General features: G+C 42.2%; 4 protein-coding genes and 1 long non-coding RNA gene across 9 annotated transcripts in view; 4 read left to right on the forward strand and 1 right to left on the reverse strand.

The window, feature by feature from the left end:
• Nucleotides 1-2,644, forward strand: part of hoxb6b (homeobox B6b) — a 5,089-nt gene extending 2,445 nt beyond the window's left edge. The window contains exons 2-3 of one of the 2 annotated variants that reach the window (XM_026178055.1): nucleotides 531-927; nucleotides 1,753-2,644. In XM_026178055.1, the coding sequence (XP_026033840.1) occupies nucleotides 531-927; nucleotides 1,753-2,009 (654 nt within the window). In that variant the 3' untranslated portion in view covers nucleotides 2,010-2,644. Of the gene's footprint in view, nucleotides 1-187; nucleotides 928-1,752 lie in introns of those variants that run through there. The other variant, XM_026178056.1, reaches the window with a different exon arrangement.
• Nucleotides 1-5,831, reverse strand: part of LOC113028071 (uncharacterized) — a 10,130-nt gene extending 4,299 nt beyond the window's left edge. Inside the window, exon 1 of the long non-coding RNA XR_003273185.1 lies at nucleotides 5,688-5,831. This is a non-coding gene — a long non-coding RNA (uncharacterized LOC113028071). The remainder of the gene's footprint in view (nucleotides 1-5,687) is intronic.
• hoxb5b (homeobox B5b) lies at nucleotides 3,124-5,406 on the forward strand. The gene is made up of 2 exons (XM_026178053.1): nucleotides 3,124-3,919; nucleotides 4,356-5,406. The coding sequence occupies exons 1-2, from the start codon at nucleotides 3,286-3,288 to the stop codon at nucleotides 4,601-4,603; spliced, it is 882 nt and encodes a 293-aa protein (XP_026033838.1). The 5' UTR covers nucleotides 3,124-3,285; the 3' UTR covers nucleotides 4,604-5,406.
• A 5,224-nt stretch (nucleotides 5,832-11,055) lies between the features above and the next one.
• On the forward strand, nucleotides 11,056-17,851 carry LOC113028066 (homeobox protein Hox-D3). Of its 4 annotated transcripts, none has more exons than XM_026178052.1 (3): nucleotides 11,056-11,168; nucleotides 15,509-15,883; nucleotides 17,022-17,851. In XM_026178052.1, exons 2-3 carry the CDS (start codon nucleotides 15,625-15,627, stop codon nucleotides 17,615-17,617), a joined length of 855 nt encoding a protein of 284 aa, XP_026033837.1. In that variant the 5' UTR covers nucleotides 11,056-11,168; nucleotides 15,509-15,624; the 3' UTR covers nucleotides 17,618-17,851. The 4 variants fall into 4 exon arrangements, with proteins under 4 accessions (XP_026033837.1, XP_026033835.1, XP_026033836.1 ...); XM_026178050.1 differs by lacking the exon at nucleotides 11,056-11,168 and adding an exon at nucleotides 11,743-11,792; XM_026178051.1 differs by lacking the exon at nucleotides 11,056-11,168 and adding an exon at nucleotides 14,351-14,521.
• An 81-nt stretch (nucleotides 17,852-17,932) lies between these two features.
• Nucleotides 17,933-20,461, forward strand: hoxb1b (homeobox B1b). Its single transcript, XM_026178534.1, has 2 exons — nucleotides 17,933-19,455; nucleotides 19,710-20,461. Exons 1-2 carry the CDS (start codon nucleotides 18,897-18,899, stop codon nucleotides 20,009-20,011), a joined length of 861 nt encoding a protein of 286 aa, XP_026034319.1. The 5' UTR covers nucleotides 17,933-18,896; the 3' UTR covers nucleotides 20,012-20,461.
• The last annotated feature ends 5,219 nt before the right edge of the window (nucleotides 20,462-25,680 follow it).

Here is a 25,680-nt window from a genome sequence, read left to right on the forward strand (position 1 = left end):
TTATTAAAGGAGATGGAAGTGAAGGTTAGAGGCTGAGCGAGACTCAGGCTGTGCGTAAATGTTTTGCTTTTTTGCACCGTGTGTTTGTGTGTGACAGAGTGTGGGAGAGAGGGGGCTGGATTGCATGAAACAGGGGTTATATTTAGGCTTTAAAAAAAGTATAAATATATTTCTATGAGTCTTAGCGTCTGTGTGAGCGTGTGCGCGAGCGACAAGCTCGAGCGCTTCATTTCGATTCACCGGGGACTCCTGCGCGCAACAAGAGCCCCCCATGGGTGCAATAGTGCAAGCACAGACGGCGGTGATTGGCCAGAGGTTGATCAGATGGTACACTTCCCCTCTGTATTCAGTGGCACCTCACAACCCCCCCTTTCAGCAAAAACCAAATCTCCGATAAAGTAATGGCAAAACCACTTGGACTATAAAAGACAACAAATCATATTCCTCCGGAGTATATACACCCCGTTGTCCACCCAATGAGTTCCTATTTTGTTAACTCAACTTTTCCCGTGTCTCTGCCGGGAGGACAGGACTCTCTCCTGGGTCAGATACCGCTTTATTCCTCGGGATACACCGATCCGTTAAGACACTACTCCAACGCGGCCACATATGGAGCAGCCAACATGCAGGAGAAGGTTTACCCGGCGTCTTACTACCAGCAGACGGGCGCAGCGGCCGCGGCCATCTACGGCCGGGCCGGCGGCGGAGCGCCCTGCGACTACAATCCGGTCGGGACTTTCTACAAGGACGCGGAGGGCTCGTGCGCTTTCTCGAGCCGCGAGGACCAGCCGCTGTTTGTCACTCAGGAGCATCAGCAGCGCAAAGCGGAGTGCCCGGAGCAAGCTGTCAGCATGAGCAGCAGCATCGACGACAAGTCGTCCACGCTGATCTACCCGTGGATGCAGAGGATGAACGCCTGCTCCGCCGGTGAGTACTCACGGCCGTTAGAAGAGGCTACCTGCCAGGTGTGGAAAGCCTTTCAGATCATTGCGAGCAGCACAGCGCGCGGAGACAGAGCCGAGCGGGAAGTTTGTGTTTTTGGCGATTGCACACGGAGATTCGTGCGCCTTCGGGGCTTTTGGCTACTACTACATCATCAGCACAACACAGGCACGGGCTGCATACTCGCGCGCACACACACACATTCACTACATTGCGCGCACGCACACGCACGAACTCAGTGGGCCTACACCACCCGAGCTTCAACCCAAGAGCTCCCAGCTCGCGTCACATGGCCCCTTTTTGGATTTTTTAACGCGCCTTTTGGCTAAAAAACTTAATTTAACGTCCCAAACACGAACAAAAAAATATGAATTTCACTGCAAATTAAAGGAGAAAACAAGCCTGCCTCTGACTGCACGTGCACAATGCGTGCTTTAGATGACACAAGAGAGCCAGTGCATCATTTATTACACAGAGACTGCGCTGTACTAATGACACTTTTCTGAAAGGCTTACTGTAACAGGCGCCATGTGGGAAGTTTAAGAGATATAATGGGACTACTATCGTAATATCACATATATATGTGAACATTTTTTTTAAACAAGATAAATCTGCACCTACAGAAAGGAGAAAATATAAAATAAAAACATACATTTTGATTTTTTTCGGACTTTTGCGCAGAACGGTTTTATTTTGTTTATTTGTATTTACTTAATTATTTAATTTGGATGCATCACTGCACACAGTGAGTGCGTTTTCCTCCCACACTTAACATTTAATTATTAACACATGACTTCATTTTCATTGCAGGCCCGTTTGGCAGCAGCGGCCGCAGGGGCCGACAGACCTACACCCGCTACCAGACTCTGGAGCTGGAGAAGGAGTTCCACTTTAACCGCTACCTGACCAGGAGGCGCCGGATAGAGATCTCCCACGCCCTGTGCCTGACGGAGAGACAGATCAAAATCTGGTTTCAGAACCGCAGGATGAAGTGGAAAAAGGAGAACAAACTCCTCAACCCCTCAAAGACGCCCGAGGAGGAGGAACAGGCGGAGAAAAAGAGCTAAAAGGACACTTAAAATAAAATAAAATAAAATAAAAGGCATGTGTGTGTGTATGTGCACACTCCTGACATAAAAAAACAATGTATTATTCCTTTGTAGATACAAAGTGCTGCCAAATCACATGTTAGAGACGTGTAGAGTTTATTCCAGTATCTGCACAGTGACTGTGTCCGCATTAGGTTAAAAATCAGAAACCAGGTCCTCCTCTGTTTGTCCTGTGTGTGCTCGTGCGTTTATTTAGGGGACTATGCAAAAAAAAACAAAAAAAACAAAACCCCAAAAACAAATAAAATCAAATAATAATAAAAAAAATCCGCCAAAATGTAAATAATTTTTAGTGTTTGGTTCATGTTGTTACCTCATGATCGTGTAGGCCTACTGAGTTCCTTTCTTTGTTTTAATGTTGATTTTATTTTGACATTAAAAGAGGAGTTTTCGTCCTTTTAACTGTACATCCTGTGGCTGTGGTCGCTCTGTGATAGTCTGTAGGCTTGTTTTGTGCCATTAAAAAAGAAGAAAAGAAAGAAATTTGTACAGATGTTACATGTTATTTATTGTTGTCTTCGATGCACATCTGGATATTGTGTGCAATATTTTGTTTAGGAAATTGTACATAGAAATAAAGGCTTTTTGATGTATATTGGAAATTCTGGTTGTATATTATTATTATTTGTACGAATATTATCAGCAGTAGCGGTGCCATTAGTAGTTTTAGTAGTAATGGTAGTGGCTCAGCGTCTGCTCAGCTTCTTAAGCCACAATAAAATCATATAATATGGCGTAAAAGTGAAAATTTCCCCCTTTTTTGGATACTTTTGGGTAAAGTGCGCGAGTTTGGCTGAGAGCTCGCTGTTTTGTGCTACCTGAGCCTTTTGTGGCCTGCGTTATGAGTGTTACATAAATGATGGATGACTCCGGGGGCCCTGACAGCGAGTCCCGGCGGGGTGCTACCGCAGCTGTCCGGAAGATGGCGCTCTCTGCCTGCGCGGCTCTCGGGGCGCAGCGGGGAGGCACCATTGACTGGAGCCCTAACGACCATTATTTCGTCATCATTTGTAACCATGGAGCATGAATTACCTCTTGAAGTCATCAGTGAGGATTTACGACTGGTCAACAAAGGCACGTGATTCCCGAACGCTCTCCCATATTTGGCCGCATACCTGGCAAAGTACAGTAGGGCTTCATTGCTTATAATTCATGATTGCATCCATAAATCGTGCAAGCACACAGGATTATAGCGACAAAGATCTACAAATCGAGGCTTTAAAAATCCAAGCAAATGAGCTCTTACTTTGTAAACTCGTTCTCAGGGCGCTATCCAAATGGCTCCGACTATCAGTTACTAAATTATGGGACTAACGGCGCTGTGAGCGGCTCCTTCAGAGACCCTGGCACCATGCACTCCGGGTCTTTCGGCTACAACTACAATGGCATGGACCTAACCGTGAACCGCACCAACACCGGCGGCCACTTCGGGGCTGTGAGGGAGGATGCCCGGGGATTTGGGGCGGACGCCCGCTACAGACAGACGCCCAACTGCTCGCTGTCGTCTCCAGACCCGGTGCAGCCGCCGCCGCCGTCGTGCGCCACAGCCAGCCGGGAGCAGCTGGAACTAAAAAGCCCCTCTCCTCCCTCTGACCGGAGCGCGACCTCGGGCGGCAGCAGCCTCAACAAAAGCAACAGCGCTCATTTCACGGAGATAGAGGACGCCACGGTCGCATCCGAGAGCGAGGAGGGCGCGCATAGCAGCGGCGGCGGAGGCGGCGGAGGCTCCTCCGGCACGGCACCGCGGGCGCAGCAGCAGCAGCAGCAGCAGCACCAGGAGCCCAACGCCACCTCCTCCACTCCCACAGCAAACGACTGCCAAACGCCACAAATATTCCCGTGGATGCGGAAGCTGCACATAAGCCATGGTAGATTTCCACCTCTCTTAATATTTAGTTTTGAAGGCTGTCACGCTGACGGTGTGCCATAAATCTGTCAGGTGTTGCATGAGTGCGCAGGCTGGCGTGGAAGGAAGAATTTAGAGGTAGAATCAGTAAGAGAAAAAAAAAATCTTTGTGGGGTTGTTTGCTTTAAATGCCGCTGGAGCCCGGAGGAGGTGTGGGGTGTAGTGAGCTGTGCTGGCCCAGAGCTGCAGAGGGAAGGCTGATTGTTGTGTTGTGTTATGTGTCGTGTTGGTTGCATGCTTCCACCCATTTCATGCTGTGTGACCCCCCCTCTCCGTCCATTAAATCACAGCGAAAAGCCCCCCCACATTAAAAAAAAGGGAGAAAAGACAGAAAAGAAAGTGTAGTTGTTGGTGTGCAGTGCGGTTGCTAATTTTCTGGATTTTCTGTAAAATTGTAGATATGACTGGACCTGATGGGAAAAGGGCCCGAACTGCGTACACCCGCTACCAGACGCTAGAGCTGGAGAAAGAGTTTCACTTCAATAGGTACCTAACCAGACGGCGGAGGATAGAGATAGCCCACGCCCTGTGTCTTTCCGAAAGACAGATCAAAATCTGGTTTCAGAACCGCAGGATGAAGTGGAAGAAGGACAATAAACTGAAAAGCATGAGCCTCGTAACGGGAGGGAGCGCCTTCCACAACTGAATAACTTTTTGGTGGAGTTAAAAAAAAACACAGAAAGAAAGAAAAAAAGAAAAACATAATAAGTTAAAAAAAAAAAAAAGAGAACCCATGAGTACTGTAAAGCTATTTAAAGCGCAGCACCTTCCAGCATGCCATTGTGATAGAAAAAGAAGTATTCTGTGGTCTTAAAATGCCATTTTTAGTTCACTGTTGTTGTAGCTTAGATGTGGAAAATAAGATGTAAATATCGCAGGGCTGGGGAGTTATCTGTCCATCTCTCCTCTCTCTTTCTGTCTCTTTCTGTCTTTCTCTTGAAGGTGTTTCAACTTGAGCTCTTTATTGTAACTTCTCCGCGGTCTAACAGGAGTAAATTCATTGTACAGTAAAAACAAAACAAAACACACGTTTAAAAAAAGGAAAAGAAAAGAAGAAGTTTCCAAACCACATGCTGCTCTTCATTGAATGTAATGTATTCCGGGGGCCATTCAAAGCGCTTTAGTGTAACTTTTACTGCTATTTTTGATGGTTAACTTGTGGCCAAGATCCATAAACTTTCAAGCCAATGTGTAGCTCTAGGATATTTTGTGCATCTGTTATTATTATTATTATTATTATTATTATTATAATTATTATTATTATTACCATTGTTTAGGACTAATTATGAGCAATGCAAATGTATTCAACCTGTCAATGTGATAAATTTTTAGTGCAAAGGGTTATTCTGTGGATAGGCAGTGATGTAAGCTTTTTTCTCCAATAAGCTTTTTGTATTTGTAAGTGAACTCATAGCGCTTGAAAATAAAGTTTCTCTCAATTGCTTTGAACGTGTCTCGACTGTCTCATCGATTAGAATAAAAACAGATTAGGTTTTTCTTTTTTAAAAAAAGGCAGGCCATATTTAAGTGGAGATGCGCAACTTTTTCTGTGTGCGTGCGTGTGTATGTGAGTGTGTGTGTGGCTGCTTTTCACCCGCATTTAACTTATTAATGATTAACCTGAAGTATTTGTTAAAATGTCCCACACACAAACAAGATTTCGGGTCAATTTTTTGACGCATTGTTTTTGGCGCAGACACAGTGAAAAAGAAGACTTTTTAAACACTTACCTCTCTGCAGCGAGATGTTTGCCATGTGGGAAAATATGTTGCTGATAAAATCCACCTTTAAAAAAAAAGAGGGGGTAAAGCTTTGGCTTTACAGGTATATAGGCAAGGCTGAAGTTGGTAAAAATCCCCCTTACCAAAGATTGTATAGGCCTATATTACTTACAGACTGTGAAAAGTCACGTGAGGTCCATAAAGTTGGTTTTATGGTTTTGGGGAGTAGACAATGTACTATATAATTCACAACCTTGAATGAAAGTGACGGCTTAACTGCGTGGATGGGACTGCAAAGGCTGGACTGGGGAAGGAAGTGGTGTCCACTCATGTTTAGTTAGTTTAAGCTGCTGCGCGAAAACTTCCAATAACTGTTACGCATTAAAAGAGTGTGGCTGCTAAAATGTTATTTTAAAAACAGTCTAAATATTAAGATTTAATTGCGCAAATTTTAGTTCTGATTTTGAGCCACAGAGCCACATTATTTGTCACTTTTATCATGAAAATCCTAAACGTTTCGCTGTTTGAACATCCTCATTTAGAGGCCCCTGTTTCTGCTCAGCGTGGACACATACTGGCCGATTTTCATACTTAAAAGAAAGTAATCCAAAGTTTCTTTTTCAAACACAAGCTGATTTTTTAGGAGGGAAAATAAAATCTCTTGAAGGCTAATGAGAAGCTTTATAGAGCTGCCATGCAAAAACGAACTTGAGCGAGGTCCTGGAGTGATTTATCCGAATCTGTCAAGTCACCGAGCGGCCAAAGGTGAAGTCTCGGACAACTCTGAGCTGGACACAGGCTTCACTGACTTTACATAAAGAAAAGCCAGGCTATGTGGGTCCTGGAGTGCATTGTCTAGCGGCCACTAATAAAACATAATGATATTATGTGCAGGAAAGCAAAAGACTGCAAGAGACTTCTGCAATATTTCCAAAAGTATTTCCAAACTAATTTCAGGTTTAAGAAAAAAAAAGAGTAAAAAAGTAGTGGTGGGCTATATGGGTCCCAGACATTTTCCACATATTCATAACTATTAAGTGGCAATTTAGCCAGCGTAATGAGTATTGCATATTGATAGGGGTAATCTGTACCCGGATCTCATGCATAATTCATGGCGGCGGGGATCATCGCTGGGTCAGGAGACGGTAGAGACTGCAGCACGCAGATGCGTCAGGAGGAAGACTTTGCACTGTCACCACCGAGGCTCAGGAGCGCAATAACACGGTGCTTTTGCACAGGAGAGAAGAGGCTTCAATGCTTATATTTCTCATATTTTTCACAGTTTATAATCAGGGTTTCAATCACTCCAAAGCAGCTGCGTAAAATAAACAGAATTCAGCTCCACTTTGCGCTTTTGTTTGCGAGAAAACTGAGTTTAAAAAATGTGGCGATGCACGCTGAGTTATATATCTCCTGTATACATTTACAGAATTTAGAATTTAGCACAAATATTGAAGTCTTAGTTTCAAAATCAGCGAATAGAAATATATATATACATATAATGTTGTATACCTAATAATAGAGAGCGTAAACATAAGGAGTTTGTATTTATTTGCACATAAATGTTAAAATCAGCCAGTCACTGTGAACGACTTTAATCAAAATCATAAAATGCATGAAACCACCTTGAACATTTTTGTTTGTATGGGTGCTCAACATCTGGAAGGCTGTGTGTGACTTCACAGCTGCTGCGGTTTGTTTGTTTGTGTCCGTGAGGTCTCTGTAATGAGGCGGCTGTGCCAGCAGAGGGCGCCTCAGACCGAGCAGGCTGATGATGGATGAGGTTTCTTTCTGGGGTTTTTGCCTCAAGCTCGAGCTCTTATCATCGGGGGCATGTAAGTTACAGAGAAGAACAGAGAAAAAGACGAGCTTTGTTGATCTGTTATTTCTTTCGGTTTGATCAGGTCGAGTGGAGGGAAACACATTTAATCCTGCGCGCTCTGGGAGTGAAGCTGCTTTTTGATTTAAAAATAATAATAATAATAATAAAAGGTTGGGTTCATTTTTCTTTACGTTAGCTGGAGAGGCAATAATCAGACTGACTTCATGTACTTTGTACTAGAGTATTTCTACTTTGTGTTATGCTCTAATCTGTATTCCATGTTATTCCAAAGGTATTGAGGCCTTTTTTACTGCACCATTTTTATCTGTATTTAAGATCCCAAACATTTTATAAAGTTTAAGGTGTTTTAAAAATTACTTTCTTAATGTGAAACTTCTCCTTTGTTTTTAGTTTAAATAACTTTTTAAAGCTCAAACCTGTTAAATTATTTTACATTTTACAGCAAAATAAGAAAAAAAAGCTTCTTTTTCTTTCTTTTTCTGCCGTTAATAACCCCATGGCCTCTCATGCTTATCTTATGACCCCTCTGAGGTCACACAATAACCTTCAATTAGGAAACACTGCCCTAAGCCAGCTGTGTGTCATGTAGTTACACATTTTAAGATGCTTTAATGCCAGCTGATGACCTTGCAGGATTTCTAGTGGTGAGTTCAAACTTCTAATGGAGGACTTTTTGTAATCTTTTGGTATTTACTCTGATTTGAGTGTCTGAGTTTCTCAAAGAGGAATCTGTAGCCTCTGACGGTGAAGTGCATTCAGTCATATCACTGTTATAAATGCTCACAATATTTAAGTCTTACTTCTTATTAGAGAAAGACAGCCATGAGGTCACTGCAGCTGTAAAACATTTGCCCAAACTCAAACCTCTGTGGGCATATTTTACAAAAATGTTTAGAGTTGGTGGCTTTCTAGCTAATAGTTAATAAATCATTAAGTTACTCTTATAGATTTATTATAAACCATAAATAATAACGTTTGGGTGTTAGGGCTGTAGAAGCTTCTTCGGGCTGGTTATAAGAACTGAGTGGATATTTTTTAGAAACTCCCTGCAGATGGTACGGACACAACATCCATTTAGTAACAACTTGTTAGCGTGTATAACTGTAGACCTACCATCAGAACCCATTTAATAATAACTCATTAACATTTATATCTCCAGACCTGATTCATCAAATCCTTTATTATTTGCACATTTCCATCTATAGTTTTTGGCAGTTAAACACATTTATTAATGAGTAAAGAAACCCTTATAACTCCAGGTGCTGTAGTCAATACTCCTTATTAACTTATATAATCACAAATACATTTAAAAAATTACTTTTTTTTAGTGATTTACCTCCTTTTTTAATGACTTATTACTTAGTACTGTTACTTTGAAACATCAATAAGTGCAGATTTGGTCACTTGGTGATCTGAGCAGGTTATCAAAACACCATAACAATGACTTATTCACATCCATGACTGCATGTGTTTGCTTTCAATGAATCTTAATAACCTTTTTATGTTTATAACTGGATACCTGATGTAATAAACCCCTAAGTGTTTGCATATTTCCATTTATAATCACATTCTTTGTGGTTTAACACCTTTATTAATGACACATAAACACTTATAACTGCAGGTATTGTGGTTAATGCTCCTTACTAATGACATTGTTGTTACTTTACTCCTTTAAAAAACGTATTAAGGTGTATACCTGCAGATTTTTTAACTAAAAGTATTTTAATAATGTAGTAACATAAAGTGTTGTTATGTCCAACCTTCTTCTAACGATAGCGTTCATCATTTAAAAGCTCAAACTTCTGTCTAATTTATATATATCCTCAGAACGGGTTATTATGAGCCCATATTAATGACTTATTAACTTTTATATCTGTTTTTAATGACTCGTTGAGTGTGTAACGTGTTGTATCATACCACTTGTCTCAATATTCTTATTATTGCAATTTTTATTATTTTAAAAAAATTGAAAACATCTTATTCATGTCTTAATAACAGCTGCTGGTTTTGCATTCAGCAAATTCTAATAACCTTTTTTAAAACTGGAAAGCTGAGACATTAAACCCCTTATTAATTTCTCATTTGCATTTATAATTCAATTCTTGGAAATTAACCTACCCCATCAACGAGATATAAACAGTTACAACTTCAGATTTTCATACAGTAATAACTTATTGGCATTAATAGCAATAAACTTTATTTTCAAACTTTATATTAAAACTAATCTCATCTATAAATGAATTTATAAGTTCTGAACTAAAGACTTGTTTTTGTGCATAAATTCCAGCAACATGCGTTGACCTTTATAAATCTACAAACATGTTGATGTTGTTGTTGTTGTTGTTTTTAAAAAATAAATAAATAATAATAATGACATATCTGGCTGTCAGCTGAATGACTTGTTGATAATTAAATCTTTATCAGTAAGTCAGTAACATTAATAATTGCAGACTGCATGTATTACATTTCCTGTAATTGAAGACTTTGTGGTTTAAACACTTCCAGTATTACATATAACTAAATATTTTATAAATGAAGCCTTTTATCAATAGCTTGTTAACCAAATTTTCATCTTTATCTAATTAACCTGCAATTAATTGTACAGTAGTTTTTTTTATTGCAACCTTTTATTAATAAGTTACTAATATTAAAAACTGCAGACTGCATGTATTAATCCTCTTTATTTGTGACTTATTAACATTTAACATGCTGCTCCATGTCTGAAACATTTGATAAATTACTTGTTAATGACTTATTAAAATCTATGAAGTATTTAATGTGGCTTTAATAGCCTGTTACATACATGACATACATAGATTTCCAGCATGCGATAGGGATAAACATCATAGACCCAGGGGTTTTTTCACAATCTGGCTTTTTTTTTTCTTATTGATGACTTAAACAGGTCAATAATATTTATTAATCACTAATGAAGCCTTTAGTATAACTTATGAAGGGTTTTTTTTTAATTAAAAATTGCTGAATGTCCAGAAATATCCAGTGTCACGGTTCACAAAGTGAAAAGATCATGTTTAGATCTGATTTTTAAATTAGCTGACTTCATTCTTCCAGGCTTTTGTCCAAACGCCCGCAGAGACGGAGGATCTGTCACCTATATCCACCCTGTAGATCCGAATTTGTGTAAATACAGCAGCAGCCACAAATTCGCATCTTGGGGAGTATGTAGATGATGACACATCACCTAGAAGGGAAGAAAAACATTCGTCTAGAAGACAAGAAAATTCCTTTCTGTTTGTGTATCAGTGCAACATGAGCGCTACATTTGATATTTCGTGGTGGTGTGTGTGATTTTTTTTTTCTTTAGAGCTGCCTTCTGCACAGTTTGGCTGGCTGTTTTCTCTCCTCTTTCCTCCCTTTTAGCGCCTCATTGTTGGGGAGGGTGGAGGGTAAAGAATATGACATCTGGGAAAGTTGCCGGACGAGCCTTGAATGTGGGCATTGTTCCGCACATCATTTGTCACGTCTCCTTTTCACTGCCACTGTCCGTATAGTCAAGGAGGAGTTGTAGTTTGCAGCCAGGGGGAAATGTGAGGAGGAGGACCTCAAACAAACATTTCCAACGGACCTGACTGGATGGAGAAGCCGGCCTGGTGAGGAAAAGCATGAGGCACCGGAGAAGGAAAAAAGTAAGTTCACCAAAGTTGGATTTTACGCAGTGTGAGTTTGATTAAAGTTTTCGGGAGTAACGCGGTTATATTTAGCATTTCTAAGCAGCAAAGGCAACAAATGAATCAAAGGCGAAGACAGGAGGAGCTTTATTAATGCACATTATTTTTAAAAATCCTCCCGTAAAGACACATTATATATTGCGTAACATCTGTTCAGCCTGCGCTGTGCAGCTGTTGACAATTACCCAAACAAACACTTATACATATATATCTGCTGTTTGTTTACTGCTTATAGATGCCAAACAACATTTTTAAATCACGGTTATTTATGAGTATTTGTTTGGTTATCGACTCGCTCGTGTTGCCTGCGTGGGGAATCAAGCCTCTGCCACCGCCGATTCAAGAGAATTAATTCGGGGCAATAAATCCCCTCCTCTGCGCACACGTGGTTCCTGCAGCTAATTGACAGGAGCGGTTGCAGTGCGCTGCATTTGTCAGCAGGCCTGCAGACTGAGTGGAGGGCGGCTGGAGGTGGAGGTGGTGGGGGTATGTGGAGGGTGTGTGTTTGTGTGTGTCCATCAAACACCAGACAGAAGAAGAAGAAGAGAGAGAAGACGATGAGGAAGATCGCGAGTGATGGGGGTAAAGTGCAGCTCGGGGATGTTGTCATACATGAGTGATAACGACATTCCACGAGGATCAAACCTATTTGTATTTATATTTATTGTGCATGCGTTATTCAGTGGAAACTGACTTATCAGGTCAGTCCATCTGCACCTCCACCCCCATCACACACACACACACACACACACACACACACACACACACACACACACACACACACACACACACACACACACACACACACACACACACACAGCCTCCACGTCTCATATATCAGAGGGCAGTTTTTGTCTAAACAGCGCACTTATTGCTGATTTTTCTTTGTGTGTTTATGGCGCTTTTTATAGGCTCTCAGGAGGATTTATGTTTATATGTGCACCTGTGTGCACCTGCAGTGCTTTACTCAAGTATTTCTGTCTACTTTCACTACATTTCAAAGGCAAATATTTGCTATTGTTTCTCTGATAACTTTGCAGAATAACAATAATTGTGTTAATGCATCCTATTAACAGAATAAAAAACTTTTTTATTGTGCTATAACCATATGTGTAACATTAAACTAATGCTTGCACGTTAATGCACCATCAGTTATAATCCGGTATTTTTTCTTCCTATGCCATCAGAATGATTTTTGTCTTTGAAATTCTGTTTGATAATGAGACGATAGTTCTAACAGACATAATCTTTTCTTTCTCAAAGGCACACATTAGGGTTAGACCTTACTTTGGGCACCTTTGAGGGTAATACTTTGCACTTTAGCACAAAGGGGTTAAGCAGGGTAGCTGCATGCTAGTTGTTAAGCAGTTATGGCTGAGGACTAAATCTCAGAAATTCAGTGCCACACAAATTGCAGCTTCGACTGATGGGAATGTCTTAGCACAAAGGCAGCTTGTAGTTGAACCTTCCAGGGCTATAAGCTACATCTGGTCGGATCCATCAGCATACATGGAGAGCTGTACAGCTGTTCAAGCAGACGGCACTCGGCAGACTTTCAGCGCTGACCAAAGCCACAAAAAACAAAAACAAAAGAAAAAACCTACATGTGGGGCACAGAGAATGTTTTGCAAGACTGAAATTTTGATAACTAACTTATTATCAAAATTTCAGCCGGGATAGGCTCAAGACCCTGAATTGGAGAAGCAGGCGAAAATTCAACTTAAACAAAATAAACCAAAACTAATCAGGTTAAAGATATGGAGCTGATAGTGTGAAGGGCAAGTGTGATATTTCATTCAAGTGCATTTAATCATCTGTGACTCTCAGCATGCATGGATCAACACATTTCCTGGTAAACTAGAGCCAATCAAAATGTGGAAAATGGTGGTGGTGGTGGTGAGGGGGGTGGTGGTGGGTCATCTCTTCTGCAGGTCTGCATGTTTTTTAACGTTTTGGAGCAAACACAACACGTCACGCTTTTTTCTCCGTCTGCTAAATTCCACTTTTAACGTTTATTTTAATTCAGTCTTTGTTTAATCAGTAAAATGCGACTCGTGGAGCATAAATCTGGTTTCTCAGAGCGCTCTGGCCAAATATAGGAAGCAGTTTAATCAACGGTGATTGCACAAAATAACTGCACCAGTGTGCGTGAGGTAAATCAGACCTTTTGGACAGAAGGCCCACGGCTGCCATGAGACATTTTTGTGGCACGCATCAAAGATCAAAGACGTCCATTTGCATTAATTAACGCCACTGAGTTAAATATTACCCTCAAGAGCCAATCAAAGAGATCGAGCAAAACGTGAAGACGAGAAATCAAAGCACCGCCAATCGATCCGCTGCAGCGGTCACCAAAAACCAAAGCCAGCACAAGCCAGGCCTCGTTACAAGATTTTCTTTTCTTTTTCTAATGGATGCTGCTGTGCTGACCGCGGTCTGTCTCCACTTTGGTGCTTTGAAATGAACCTCTCTGATCTCTCTTTTAAATTAAGGAAGAAAGGATCCATTACGCAAAGAATGCATTTGGTATAAAGACTAAACACTGATAGCTTTCTTTGGCTGAGTAATTTACGGCATCTCTGGCATCGGTCCTGAACTGGATGTCTGAATTTATTGTTACAGCAGCTGGACGACTTCCCAGGATTGTTTAAACAAGACGTGGCTGCCTGTGTGTTCATAGAAGTGTGATTTCTCTGCGCCCCGAAAGCTTCGCGGTGGAATTAAAAACTGGTAGCCTTTGGGTGTTTTTAATGCATGACAGTAGTGGTGGTGGAAGAGGTGGGAAGCATCTCCTTAACAGGCCATTTTCTTTATCTAAATCTACTTCAAATCGACTTCAGTGCCAAAAATATTTCAGCTCCCCCTGCCCTCTGCTGAGCCAACTTAATGTTTCTGGGTTTTCATTCTGCTCTAATTGCCGCAGAAACGTAGAGGAAGTCAATTTGCCATATAGAAAGACGTAAAAATCCCCTTTCTTATCTTTATCGCAGGCCTATTACCATACATGAAACTGAGCCTGCACGATCAGCAGAAAGGCTTCCTTTTTACGCGCACACACAGACACACACACATCCACACACACACACACACACACACACACACACACACACACACACACACACACACACACACACACACACACACACACACACACGCCGATCCTGTGTGCAGAAATGCAACGCAGGGCGGTCTGCAGCTGCAGAAACACTGTCCACTCCTTCACCACTCAAAGCCACGTCGCGTGCACCTTAACGCACGAGAGCTGCGTGCTTCTGCTGGGATTATTCACTAATCCGGGAGGTTTTCCAAAGGTGAGAGGAGCCGGTGTGTTTTGTTTGCGTGCAGGATTGTTTCAGCAGCGGAATGAATGTAGGTTGTGAAGGTAAGGCAGCCGAGCTGTTGTGCCGCGGACTGGGTTATGTGTCTTTATGATTTACGAGCCCGACTCCAGCCGCGGTTCAACCAGAGTTCATAAAGCTGCATGCCTCCAGTCTTATTCTCCCTCTCTCCCTTGCTCACTCCCTCTCCTCGTCCTTAAAACTGCGCCTTTAATAATTTCATTCTCTTTAATTTTGGAAGAAAAGTGAATTAAATTTAATTGCCCGAGAAGATGCGCACAAAACAGCCGCGGCGCACAAAGCACTTTTCTTTTATTTTGCGTTTAATTGATGGATTTTTCTTAGCAAACTGTGATGTAACGTTTAATTTTTTCCCCCTTAAAAAATGCCCAACGCAGGGCTATCCATTAACTGAACAAAGGCTGCTATTTATTAGCAGTCATACAGGCCTAATTTAATTTCCCGCAGCACCACTGAAAGCATGAATAAAAACACTGTTATTTGCTATATTTGTATTTAATGTATGGTTTTATATTTTAGCTATTTATATCTGTCAATTAGTATTATTTTTTTTCTCTTGCCCTGAATCTGAATCAAACAAAAGACTGCCTCCAATAAAGCTGCCCCTTTAATACTCTGCAATCCTTATATATTGCTTATGCTACTTACATAATTAAATGACAATAAAAGGAATTTGTAGGCCACTGAGGTCCATATTAATTGCAAAGGGTGAACAAGAGGATAATAATTGAATTTCTGCAGAGATTTTACAGGATTATCCTCCTCTTGGTGTGTTTTTTTTCTTTCTTTCTCCAGCACACTCTTCATTCTGCGTCGCCTCTCTGGCTTGGAGAGGCTTGCTATTCATGTCAGCATACTATTGAGTTGATAAGATGGATCATTTAGTCTCCTCCCTGATTCTGTCTCCGTCTTTTTTCTTTTTTTGCTGGATCGTCTCAGGCCAAGAAGCCCTCTGTGGAAACCTGCCATGTGACATTTGGCTGCCAGCGCTTCGCCACAAGGTCAAAAAGGGAGGGGAGGAGAGGAGGGGGAGGAGGAGACCCTGTGCACGTTTAATGGAAATGCAGAAAACCAGCAGCGCTTCACACAGCATCCACCATCATCACCATCACCACCGTGACCTCTTCAGCGAGTCTCCGGATGGTGTGAGCGGCTTTGAGTGTGCTCCTCAGCAGCAAGTGGAGGCGTCTGAGCATGGCACGTTTCCCCGGAGGTCAAAGCAGCAAAACCCAAAGTTTGCAATGAGCAGAAAGATTTTCCCCTGGATGAAAGAGTCCAGACACTCAAATCAGAAACCCGGGAGGAGAGTCGCAGGTCTGTATGACATAAACCAGCAGCAGCAGAGGATTTTAAATGAAGCCGTTTCCAATCATTTTCCCTTCAACGTAGCTCCTAATGTAGCGTATATTCCCTGCAGTTCAGCATTAAAGCTGCAATCAGGCATGCGAGGGGAAGGCCCTGGCTCAGGATTTAGGATGACATTTGTTTTAAGAATAAAACAGACCAAGCAATATAATTTAATTTCACATGTCATGTTTATTACATAGAAAAATATTCAGATTTAATCGATTTTGGGGGGACAGACGAAGCCGAGAGTAACAGGACACAGACAGAATGACTCATCAGCGCAGAAATGCTGCTTATTAAAACAGGAAACACACAGATATAGATGGCCCTCCTTCATTTAAACTCACGTTTTTATTCTTTGCAATTATCTTCCACTTTAAATACAGTTTCTCTGAACCTAAATCAGAGACTTTCATGATTTATGACAGAAAAAATATTTAAATAAAAGGCATAAGACAGTCAAATGTCCAGTATCAACTGACTTACCGAATTTCCCAGAGGAACCCACCCGAGGGATTAATAAAGTTTTATCTTATCTTATCTTATCTTACTTATTTGACATCAGACACACATAAACCAAACGAGAACGAGCCTGGACAGCACTTCTTCTTGTATATAAAAATGTATTTTTATATTTGGGTTTCATTTAGTAAATCATTAAACGCATAGAAATTGCCCCTCCCCCGCCACACACACACAAATAGTTAAAATCAACATCCTTGAAATGCGTAGACTTCTAACACAAACTCATCACCTGCATTTTAGCCTTGGAGCTTGCTGACTTTGCCCTTTAGCACATGCGTACTAACTTGCTCACAGAGCACCAGAGGCACCGCGAAGCTGTGGTAACGTTATGTGTCCTCTGCGCTGCTCCTTTATTCTGTTCTGCTGTTGATTTTATTTACTGATTAAACTTTAATTTGCTGTTTTTACTTTTGATCTTTTACTTTTTGCTTTTTTTTTATAATGGGGGGTGGGGGGGTCATAGCAGGAAGAGCAGGAATGAGACATAAGACTAAAACTAAAAGATGTGCAAACTTAAAGAGTTATTGAAGGGGAAGCTTCTAATTTGATCACGTTCCCGTGCACATTATTGTCTCTACAGACTGCCCCGTGAACGAGAAGAGTCCAAGCAGCGCGACCCCGGCCTCCAAGCGAACGCGCACCGCGTACACGAGCGCGCAACTGGTGGAGCTGGAGAAGGAGTTCCACTTCAGCCGCTACCTCTGCAGGCCGAGGCGCGTGGAGATGGCCGGCCTGCTCAACCTTCACGAGAGGCAGATCAAGATCTGGTTCCAGAACCGGAGGATGAAGCAGAAAAAGGACCAGCGAGGTCAGGGCCTCCCTCCAGCCATCACCACCTCCTCTTGCTCGCCCTCGTCCTCCCCCTCCGCCCCGGGAAGCCCCACTCTGTCGAGCCTGGGTTATGTCCATCTGGGAGGGGATTACCAACCGGCCTCCCCTCCGCTCAGGCCCCAGCTGCAGCAGGAGCAGCAGCCTGCGTACCCGGCAAACTACTCTAAATATCCAGTTTCAGGCTTCACGCATGGCCCGCAGTTTGATGTGCAGTACAGCACCCACACAAGCTCACACACACCAAACCCCAACCTGCGAGGAAACGACCTGAGCGGCTCGTATTTCTCACAGAGCTGCAGTCCTCAGGAAAGAATCATGCAAGCTCCCAAACTGACCCACCTGTAGCGCACGGTGTGGATTTATAAAGAAGCGCAATACTGATATATTTCCATGCATGCGTTATTTATTTATTTATTTGACTAATTAATCAGAATATTAGTCTCAAATGTTGTTGTTTTTTATCTGTATTTATAAATCATTTGCTGTGTGTTTTAAGTGCAAAGTTTCGGTTATTTTCTTTTCGACTTTAACTTTCGTTTAATAATTAAGACCTTAAATTAAAAAGGTTCACTGCTGTAATTTACCCAACATAATAATAATAATAATAATAATAATAATAATAATAATAATAATAATAATAATAATAATAATAATAATAATAATAATTTATTCCACCAGATTTGATCTCCAAAATAAAAGAGCCAAGCGCAAATTTCTCTCTTTTAATTAGAGCTTAGTTAGCGCCTGAGGTTTATAACCTTACATTAACTCTTATAAGAGGAGAGTGGAGCTTGTAGGCTTTGGAGGATTTTACCCTGTAAGTGTGAACAACTTTTAAGCAGAAAAAGAAAGACGCGGTGGAGAAAAAAAAGACTGTATATGGTTCTTAAACGTGTCTTTGTTCTTTTATGGGGGAAATGGGCCAAACAAGCTGTCAATCTTTTAAAAGGAGCCATGATGGATCACTGGAGTCACTGCAATGCCTTTCCCCCCTTGCCTGATTCGGTGTCTGTCTGCAGGGTTCACTCAGTCCGAACGTGTTTTAATAATAAGCCAGTTATTTAAGCAGCTACAAAAAGTTTATTTTCAGTATAGAAATTAGCTTCATTCATGTCATTTAGAACAGAGAATTAAACAAAGTGCATGAAAAACAAATGATATCACAATTAAAACAGCTGCAGGCCATAAATTAATAGAAAAGGTTATTTTATATTATTTGTTCAAGAGTAAAATAACTCGAAAAAAGTAACTTTTTTGTTATTATCATTTTTATTATCATTTTTTTCTCATATTCATTTATCATTTTTTCTTCCTGTAACACTGTGGCCTGAAAATGTGTCCTCCTGTTTGCCTTCCTATCAGATGGATGAGCGAGTTTGATTGAAGCATTTGTCATGTAAATGCGAGGCCGTTTGATGGACGAGTCTGCAGACTTGACAGAGTGCTGTAGGTCCCTTGCCATTGGCGTTTGGCGGGTCACATGGTGTGTCAGGAAGGTGATATGAGGGTGGAAGGCAGTTTTACAGCTTTGACATACTACCTAGAAGGTTAGGGCAAAGGGAGCACCGATTAATGACTGCACGGTCTTGATCAGTTCTGAACAAACGGCAGGCCCAGGTTCAGGATGAACTCATACTTAGATTACCCCGTATGCAACCGGGGAGCAAATATTTTCAGCGCAAAGGCCGGATACCACAACTTAAACCATGGATATACATCCTCCAACTCTTGCGCAACAAGTGATAGTTACGCACCGGACGGACGTGTAATGGTCGCAACTTCGGCGCCCCACCAGACTCCGAGCCTCCCTCTGCACCACCAGAACCACGTAGGCTTGGACATGCCGTTCGCGGGACCGGGCAACTCCGTGTATGGCTCACCTCTGGAGTACGGACATCACCAGTACGGCCTCGCCCCCGAGCAGGACCGGAGCTTTATCCATGCACAAGTCTCACCCCTCGCCACAAACATGGCTCCCTATACCGGGGACAGTTGTGGGCCTGGGGTTGCACCGGGAGGCCAGTATCTGCATTTTGGCAGCGGGGATCAGAGGCAGCAAGAATATTCAGAAAGTGTTTACGCAAGGTTACCGCCTCCATGTAAGGAAAGGGATTTGGAGCATGTAGAGGAAACTTCGAAAACTTTCGACTGGATGAAAGTGAAGAGGAATCCTCCCAAAACAGGTCTGTTATGAGGAAATCAGAGCTAAGAAATGCAGTTTAGAAACCAAACGGGATCTGTTCCCCGTGCGTAAAACCCCCATCCAGCTGATATAATTAGACCAAATTGTTTTAGATTGTCCTCAAATGATTTGGCAGCTAATATTTCACGCATTTCTTCTGTTCACGCTGACATTTTCATCGTCATTAAAGCCCACTCTTTAGCCCCACGACTTTCATTTTCCTCTATCATCCCATTCATCCATTTCTCTCCACAGCAGTCGTGTCGGAGTTCGGTGTTCCCGGCCAGCACAACGTGATCCGCACTAACTTCACCACCAAGCAGCTGACCGAGCTGGAGAAGGAATTCCACTTCAACAAATACCTATCGCGGGCAAGGCGGGTGGAGGTGGCGGCCAGCCTGGAGCTCAATGAGACGCAGGTGAAAATCTGGTTTCAGAACCGGAGGATGAAGCAGAAGAAACGGGAGAAACTGGGCTGTGTTTTAGTCAACACCCCGGCACCAACGGAGAAACTTTCCACCTCTGAAGCCTCCCCAAAGACACAAGAGAAAAACTAAACCGTGACTACAAATATAACTGGAGGCCCGAGCAGAGTTTTTCACATTTTCCCCAAAGTTGCACCATTCCAGAAAAAACTGAAAATTGCTTGTGGACTTGTGAACTATACAGGGTAGGCAGTGTCTGCTTGTAGTCATTTAATCTTTCTATTACACACCTCCATGCTGTTTTTTCTTTGTTTGTTGCCGCACTGATGTACTCAGTGTTACCGTTTGCACTATTTATTTACAGGGTATTTTCCAACAGTTGTTGAAACAATTTAGCTTAATAAAGTCTATAAAATGCAATAAGAGTTGTATTTGTTGCGTGTGTGAGTGTGCAATAAAATAAAAACAAAAAAAGAGTATCCAGATAATTCTGATTCAGTCCAATCAAACTTTAAATTCTGATAAAGAATTTGTTCTGTTTCACTGTGTAAAATAAAGTTATGTGTGGTTTTAAAAACTTATTCCCCCCCTGTATGTTTACCTCTATTATTAGTCCCCTTGCATAATGTGACAAGAGGAATCTTTCACAACACATGGGGTGGTTCTCAGTGACCTTTTCACCTCGAAATACCTCCAGGGGCTCTAAACATGACAACAAACTCCAGGGAGGCAGGTCTCAGGCTCGATTTGTTACCCAAATTCTGCCGGGACACAGGTTGTCACAGGTTGTCACTGAAGTCCATTTGTATCTTATAAAATTTAACAATCTTTCTTTTAAAATGATGAAATCAATTAACCTCTCAGCGCTTACTCTGGTTTCACCTTGAGCCAAAGGCTCGCCGGACCTGACCGCCTACTTTCTTGTGATGTTGAAGGGGCAGCAGTTTCAATATTTGCACTGGGTGTTAGGTTTGCACACAGTTTCTGCCCCAACAGCACTGGCCTGTTGCTGCCCCTTTCCCCAAAGCTAAGGTTCACACAGAGTTCAGGCACAAATGAATGCAGAGTCAATCTGTCAAGACACCAGAGAGGCTCAGAGAAGTGCGCTCTAAGTCTCTCAGATCTTTGCAGGTATTGCTTTTAATATTGAGACTAATAAGGTTGTAGGTCATTTAGGTTGTGCTCCAGATTGTGCAAACTTTAATCTCTCCGAGGCTGCTCAAAAACAAGTTTTAAGGAAATGGAAATCATTTGAAATATATCTGCATGAGTATGCAGTCCTCTGACAACTATATTAAAAATTGATACAGTCCTACGAATAGAAGTTACAGTTGAAATACCATACGGCCCATTACTGTAAATTAGAAAAGGAGCAGAGAGGTTTGGTGACATGCATTTCTTTACAAACCAACAGCCTGCTCTTCAGATGAGTCGCAAGGCCAAGGACTGGGAAGGCGATAATCTATAAGGTGAATAGTGACAGATTCAACAACAAAAAAGGGGGACGGTGTGGAAAACAAGTGTGGGACTTCATTCCAGAGGTGCGATCTCTGCCATCTCTGTAGGTAATACCTCAGCGCTCCCAGTGGGCTCTCCATCTGGAGGTGTCAGAGTCGGTGCTGCAGCCAACACCACGGAGACAGATGTTCAGCTGGGGGAGAGGAGAAAGGAGGAGGATGTTTTTCACCTTCGGATCAGTTCAGCCCTCTTTGCCTTCGCCCGGGGAATGTAGGACAGCGAGAGGAGAGGAGCACAGAATGGTTAATGAACACAAAAGGAACACAAAGAAGAAACTGTTATAGGCGCAAATATAGTCGAAACTATTAATAGCTCCAGCAAAAACAGCCTCCTTTTCTTTCCTCAGATGTCTTTAGCCGGCACGTCCGCCCCCCTCCCTGCACTTTGCTTGAGGTCAACCCAGTGCTGTTTGTACCCCATGCTGCTTGCAGTTGTTGCAGGCTCTTTTACAAGTCTATTGCCAGGCTCACTTCCTTGGTTTTCTACCAGTTCCTCTGTCGCATGTCACTCTGCAGGGTCCCCGGGCTTCAAAGGAAAACTAGATACAGTATTCATGGCATAACCGGGGGTTGGTCATCCAAAAGATACCACAGAGGGAAGATATCAAACACAGCTTTGAGGGATAACACCATTTTATCTTGTACTGTAAGACACAGACATCAAAATAAATGGATGAAAGAAATTTGGTTCTGTTCAGTTTCTTGAAAACTTCTTAGAATATTTATCAAACCTAACAAATTACAGTTCAAACAAGGACTCATTTTCCATCTTTGTCCTGTTTTTTTTTTTTTTTTTTTAAATGCTATTGACCTTTATTAAGATCGAGACCATAAATTAATGTCTAACCAAAGAAATGGAAGAACTAAAAATAGGTGTATGGAATCAGAAACTTAAGGGGAAACAGCTCTGTGCACTGAATCTTCTTTTATTTATTATTTGAAATAAATATAAACATCTTCAGTTTTAACATTTCTTAACTTTCTCTGTCAGTCTGGCACTACAATGAATTTGTTCGGCTTTTGTGCTGCTGGCTACACAAAATAAGACATTTGATGTCATCTCTGTGGGATATGTGAAATTAGAAAAAGCATTTTTCTCCATATAAAACGTCTGTTTGGTTTCCCATTGGCTCTGAGAGGGGTCTCTCCTCCTCCTTAGTTTATGAGGACTGTTTGGGGGCAGTTTCTCTCTTAAGCTCATCCATCCTTGAAACTTATTAATTTACCGATTCAAAAAAAAATCTACAGCTTAATAGATTGTTTGCATATGTAATTTTCACTTCATGATTGTATCAGTTAATGGTGTTGTCACAGTATCTTTAGCATCAATGCAATAAGACAGATTTGTTGCGTTTTGTATTTTCTGGCAAACAATTAAGAATGAAAGCATTACAGAGGTGGAACTATAACTGTAGAAAGAGCAGATAAAAATAATAATTACACAGTTATTAGCAGTGTTATATGTGCATTATTAACACAGTGTTTCACCCCTAATATGAAGCACGACTCTTGGACGCTGAGGTGAAATGCTTTGATGACATCACTCCGTGTGCAGACATAACTGGGTTTAAATGTAACACGCATATTTTTATAATTAGCAATGATGAGAAAAACAGACTTTTAAACACTTCTTAAAAAGGTGTTTAAAGAAATTAAAACCAAACTTGCATATGCATTTTTTTTTATTGTTATCAAAATTCATTTGAGGTGTTTGGTCTGTGAAATTCAGTAGTTTTTTTCCCTTTTTAAAAAAATTATGTTGGTGTTTATACCCTCATTGTTGTAGGAGGGAAACAAAACTATGATAAACAATTACATTTGAAAGTCTTATAATCTGAGTAGATATGGGTTGGTACCAGTGTACTGCCGTACCCCTAATTCTTTTTATTTTCATGATTTCTTTCACAGTTTTTGAGGTTTGTGGAGAGGGGCTGCCTGGGTATGAGTGGCACGCTCTTTGTTTTGGCACTGAGGCTCTTTATAGCCAAGCCTGAGACATTCTTGACAACCATCCCCCATCCGAGTCAGGCTCGATTGGATCTGGAGGCGCTGGCCGACCTGAAGCTCCCGTCTCCCGGGTCCCACTGCGACTGCATCCTTTCCCCACTCCATCAGCATGGTAACTGAGAGAGACAAGTGACTTGGCCAGGGTTAACGTCTTAATACTCCCCGGGATTGCCTCCAGGATCCAAATGGCTACCCCTAATAGTTTTCCTCCTCTGTGTGCCTGTCAGACCGCCATGACTATATGCCGTAAGAAAAACAAGACTAGCTGAGAGGCAGCGTAACGAGGCAGCACGATGAAATAATGAGGGGTGGTGAGGAAGAAGAGAAAGCTTTGGTGTAAAGACGCAGGTACGAAGCGCTGCCTGATACTTTGCATGGAAAGCTTGCACACTTGAAATTAAATCAGCTCTTTTCCTTAAAGCCCAGGAGGGGGGAAACCAGAACTCAATCAGTGTCACGTCACATGGTTCAAAGCGGCCAATTCGATGCTGCCAGGAGGCTGAGAAATGCAAGGTGACAGTTCATTTTACCAGTGACAGTGTGTCGGTCTCGCTTGCTGGTTCCACAGTCAATTCCCAGCGAGCAGTGAAGGTTGAGTGTTGCTGTAGACAGACAGCAGCTTACCACCCTCCCCTCACACCACCACCTTCCTCCTCCTCTTCCTCCTCACCGCCGCTCTCTCATCGACCCTGCTCTGCTTTGTATTCCAATTAACTGGACAGAGGGAGAGGCGGCAGCGTTGCCGGATCACAAGCAAAGGCAGACACATTCTTCTGGCGTCCTTCCAGTCTCTCAATCCCACCACTATCAATAGTGCTGTGCTTCCCTTTTTCCCCCTTCACTTTCCCTCTCCTCTCGGCTTATGACAAGGGCCAGTTGTTCCAGAGGGGTAATTCATGGATTCTTCTTTAACAACTGCCTCTAGGGACAAAGTCCTGGTAATGAAAAATAGGTCCCTCGCTCACACATTCATACATCACATGTAATAGAGGTGTGCAATCACTCAGTCGAGTCAACGCACTGCTAGCTGTAACTGCTGTCCTTAACAGACACCTCAAATAATGCTGAATTAATATTTTGAAACGGCTCATATATCCTAACATAATACAATTTGAATGATTTTCTATTCAATGCTCTCAGGGCTAACATTGATTGGAGCACAAGCTGAGGTAACTCTCCGAGTCAGTCAATGTGAGGCTGACTGAAGGTTGTAGATTTAGCACAGCACATTTGCTCTCTTCTGTCTTTCGTGTCCTCAATCTATCATCACTTTTTTTTAACTTCGCCCCCCCCTGCACTGACATATGTTTGAGCAATGGGTGGGTTGGGAATTCAATGATTCGGAGGAAATCTGAAGAGTAAACTACATCTTTTTTTATCTCCTTGAGCAACACAAACATTTACAAGAGACTGTCAAGAATCAGGCCAAACACCTTTTTTTTTTTTTTTAAATGAATGCATTTAAATTTGCGCACCATCTTGAGATATATTCTATTTTGAAAGGTGAAGGAGTGACTTTAAGCTATTTTTGTGGCCAATTTGTTTGAAGGTGAGTGTCGCTTTCTTTTTAAACTACTTCCTTTTCCTCTTCTAAACTAAAGACAAACAGAGCTCGACAGACAGGTGTGGGTGCCTCTTTATTTGCCCCTCTGGACTGCCTATCTGGAGAATGCAGTGTTGTGTGTTTGCAGGACAGGATACACACACACACACACACACACACACACACACACACACATACACACACACACTCAAACACATACCCTTCATGCCCTGAGGAGCCTCCTGACTCTCTCTCTTCTGGCTCTATCAGATCAGAGAGACCTGCTGTCCCTCCCCACACCGCAATGCAAATGAAAAGGAATGCGCTGATAAAAGGCCAGATCCCGGAGATGAGAGAGGGCAGAAGGAGGACAGAGGCAGCAAATGCTGAAGGGGGTGAGAGCCTCTTGGGGAGATGAGAGGCAGCAGAGGAGTCAGTGTTGGTAGTAGTGGGAGATCATAGTCTTGCTCCCCCTCGGCGGCGTTTGATACAGGGCTTTTGTCGCTCTTTCAGCGGTGCATTGTTGGGTGGTGTAATCCCCGTTGGATTACAAAGGGCTTCCCTTTTCATATGGGGCTGACCCAGCAGGCAGGTGGCTGGGGCTCTGTGGAGCTGTCAAGGGGAGGGAACCTCTTTTCCAGGGGAGGGGACCCCCAGTTCCTCTTACCTTCACAGGGGCTTTTTGCTGGAAGGCCAGTCAGGCACAGGTCAGTGTGGGGACAATCCTGACATGG

The sequence above is a fragment of the Astatotilapia calliptera genome, chromosome 8, assembly GCF_900246225.1.
Source record: "Astatotilapia calliptera chromosome 8, fAstCal1.2, whole genome shotgun sequence".
Classification (NCBI taxonomy): Eukaryota; Metazoa; Chordata; class Actinopteri; order Cichliformes; family Cichlidae; genus Astatotilapia; species Astatotilapia calliptera.

Coding starts and splice junctions, on each gene's coding strand:
- hoxb5b (XM_026178053.1), top strand. CDS start 3,286: ATGAGCTCTTACTTTGTAAACTCGTTCTCAGGGCGCTATCCAAATGGC. Junction 3,920..4,355: donor GAAGCTGCACATAAGCCATG/GTAGATTTCCAC, acceptor GTAAAATTGTAG/ATATGACTGGACCTGATGGG.
- LOC113028066 (XM_026178049.1), top strand. CDS start 15,442: ATGGATCATTTAGTCTCCTCCCTGATTCTGTCTCCGTCTTTTTTCTTT. Junction 15,884..17,021: donor ACCCGGGAGGAGAGTCGCAG/GTCTGTATGACA, acceptor TTGTCTCTACAG/ACTGCCCCGTGAACGAGAAG.
- hoxb1b (XM_026178534.1), top strand. CDS start 18,897: ATGAACTCATACTTAGATTACCCCGTATGCAACCGGGGAGCAAATATT. Junction 19,456..19,709: donor GAGGAATCCTCCCAAAACAG/GTCTGTTATGAG, acceptor TTCTCTCCACAG/CAGTCGTGTCGGAGTTCGGT.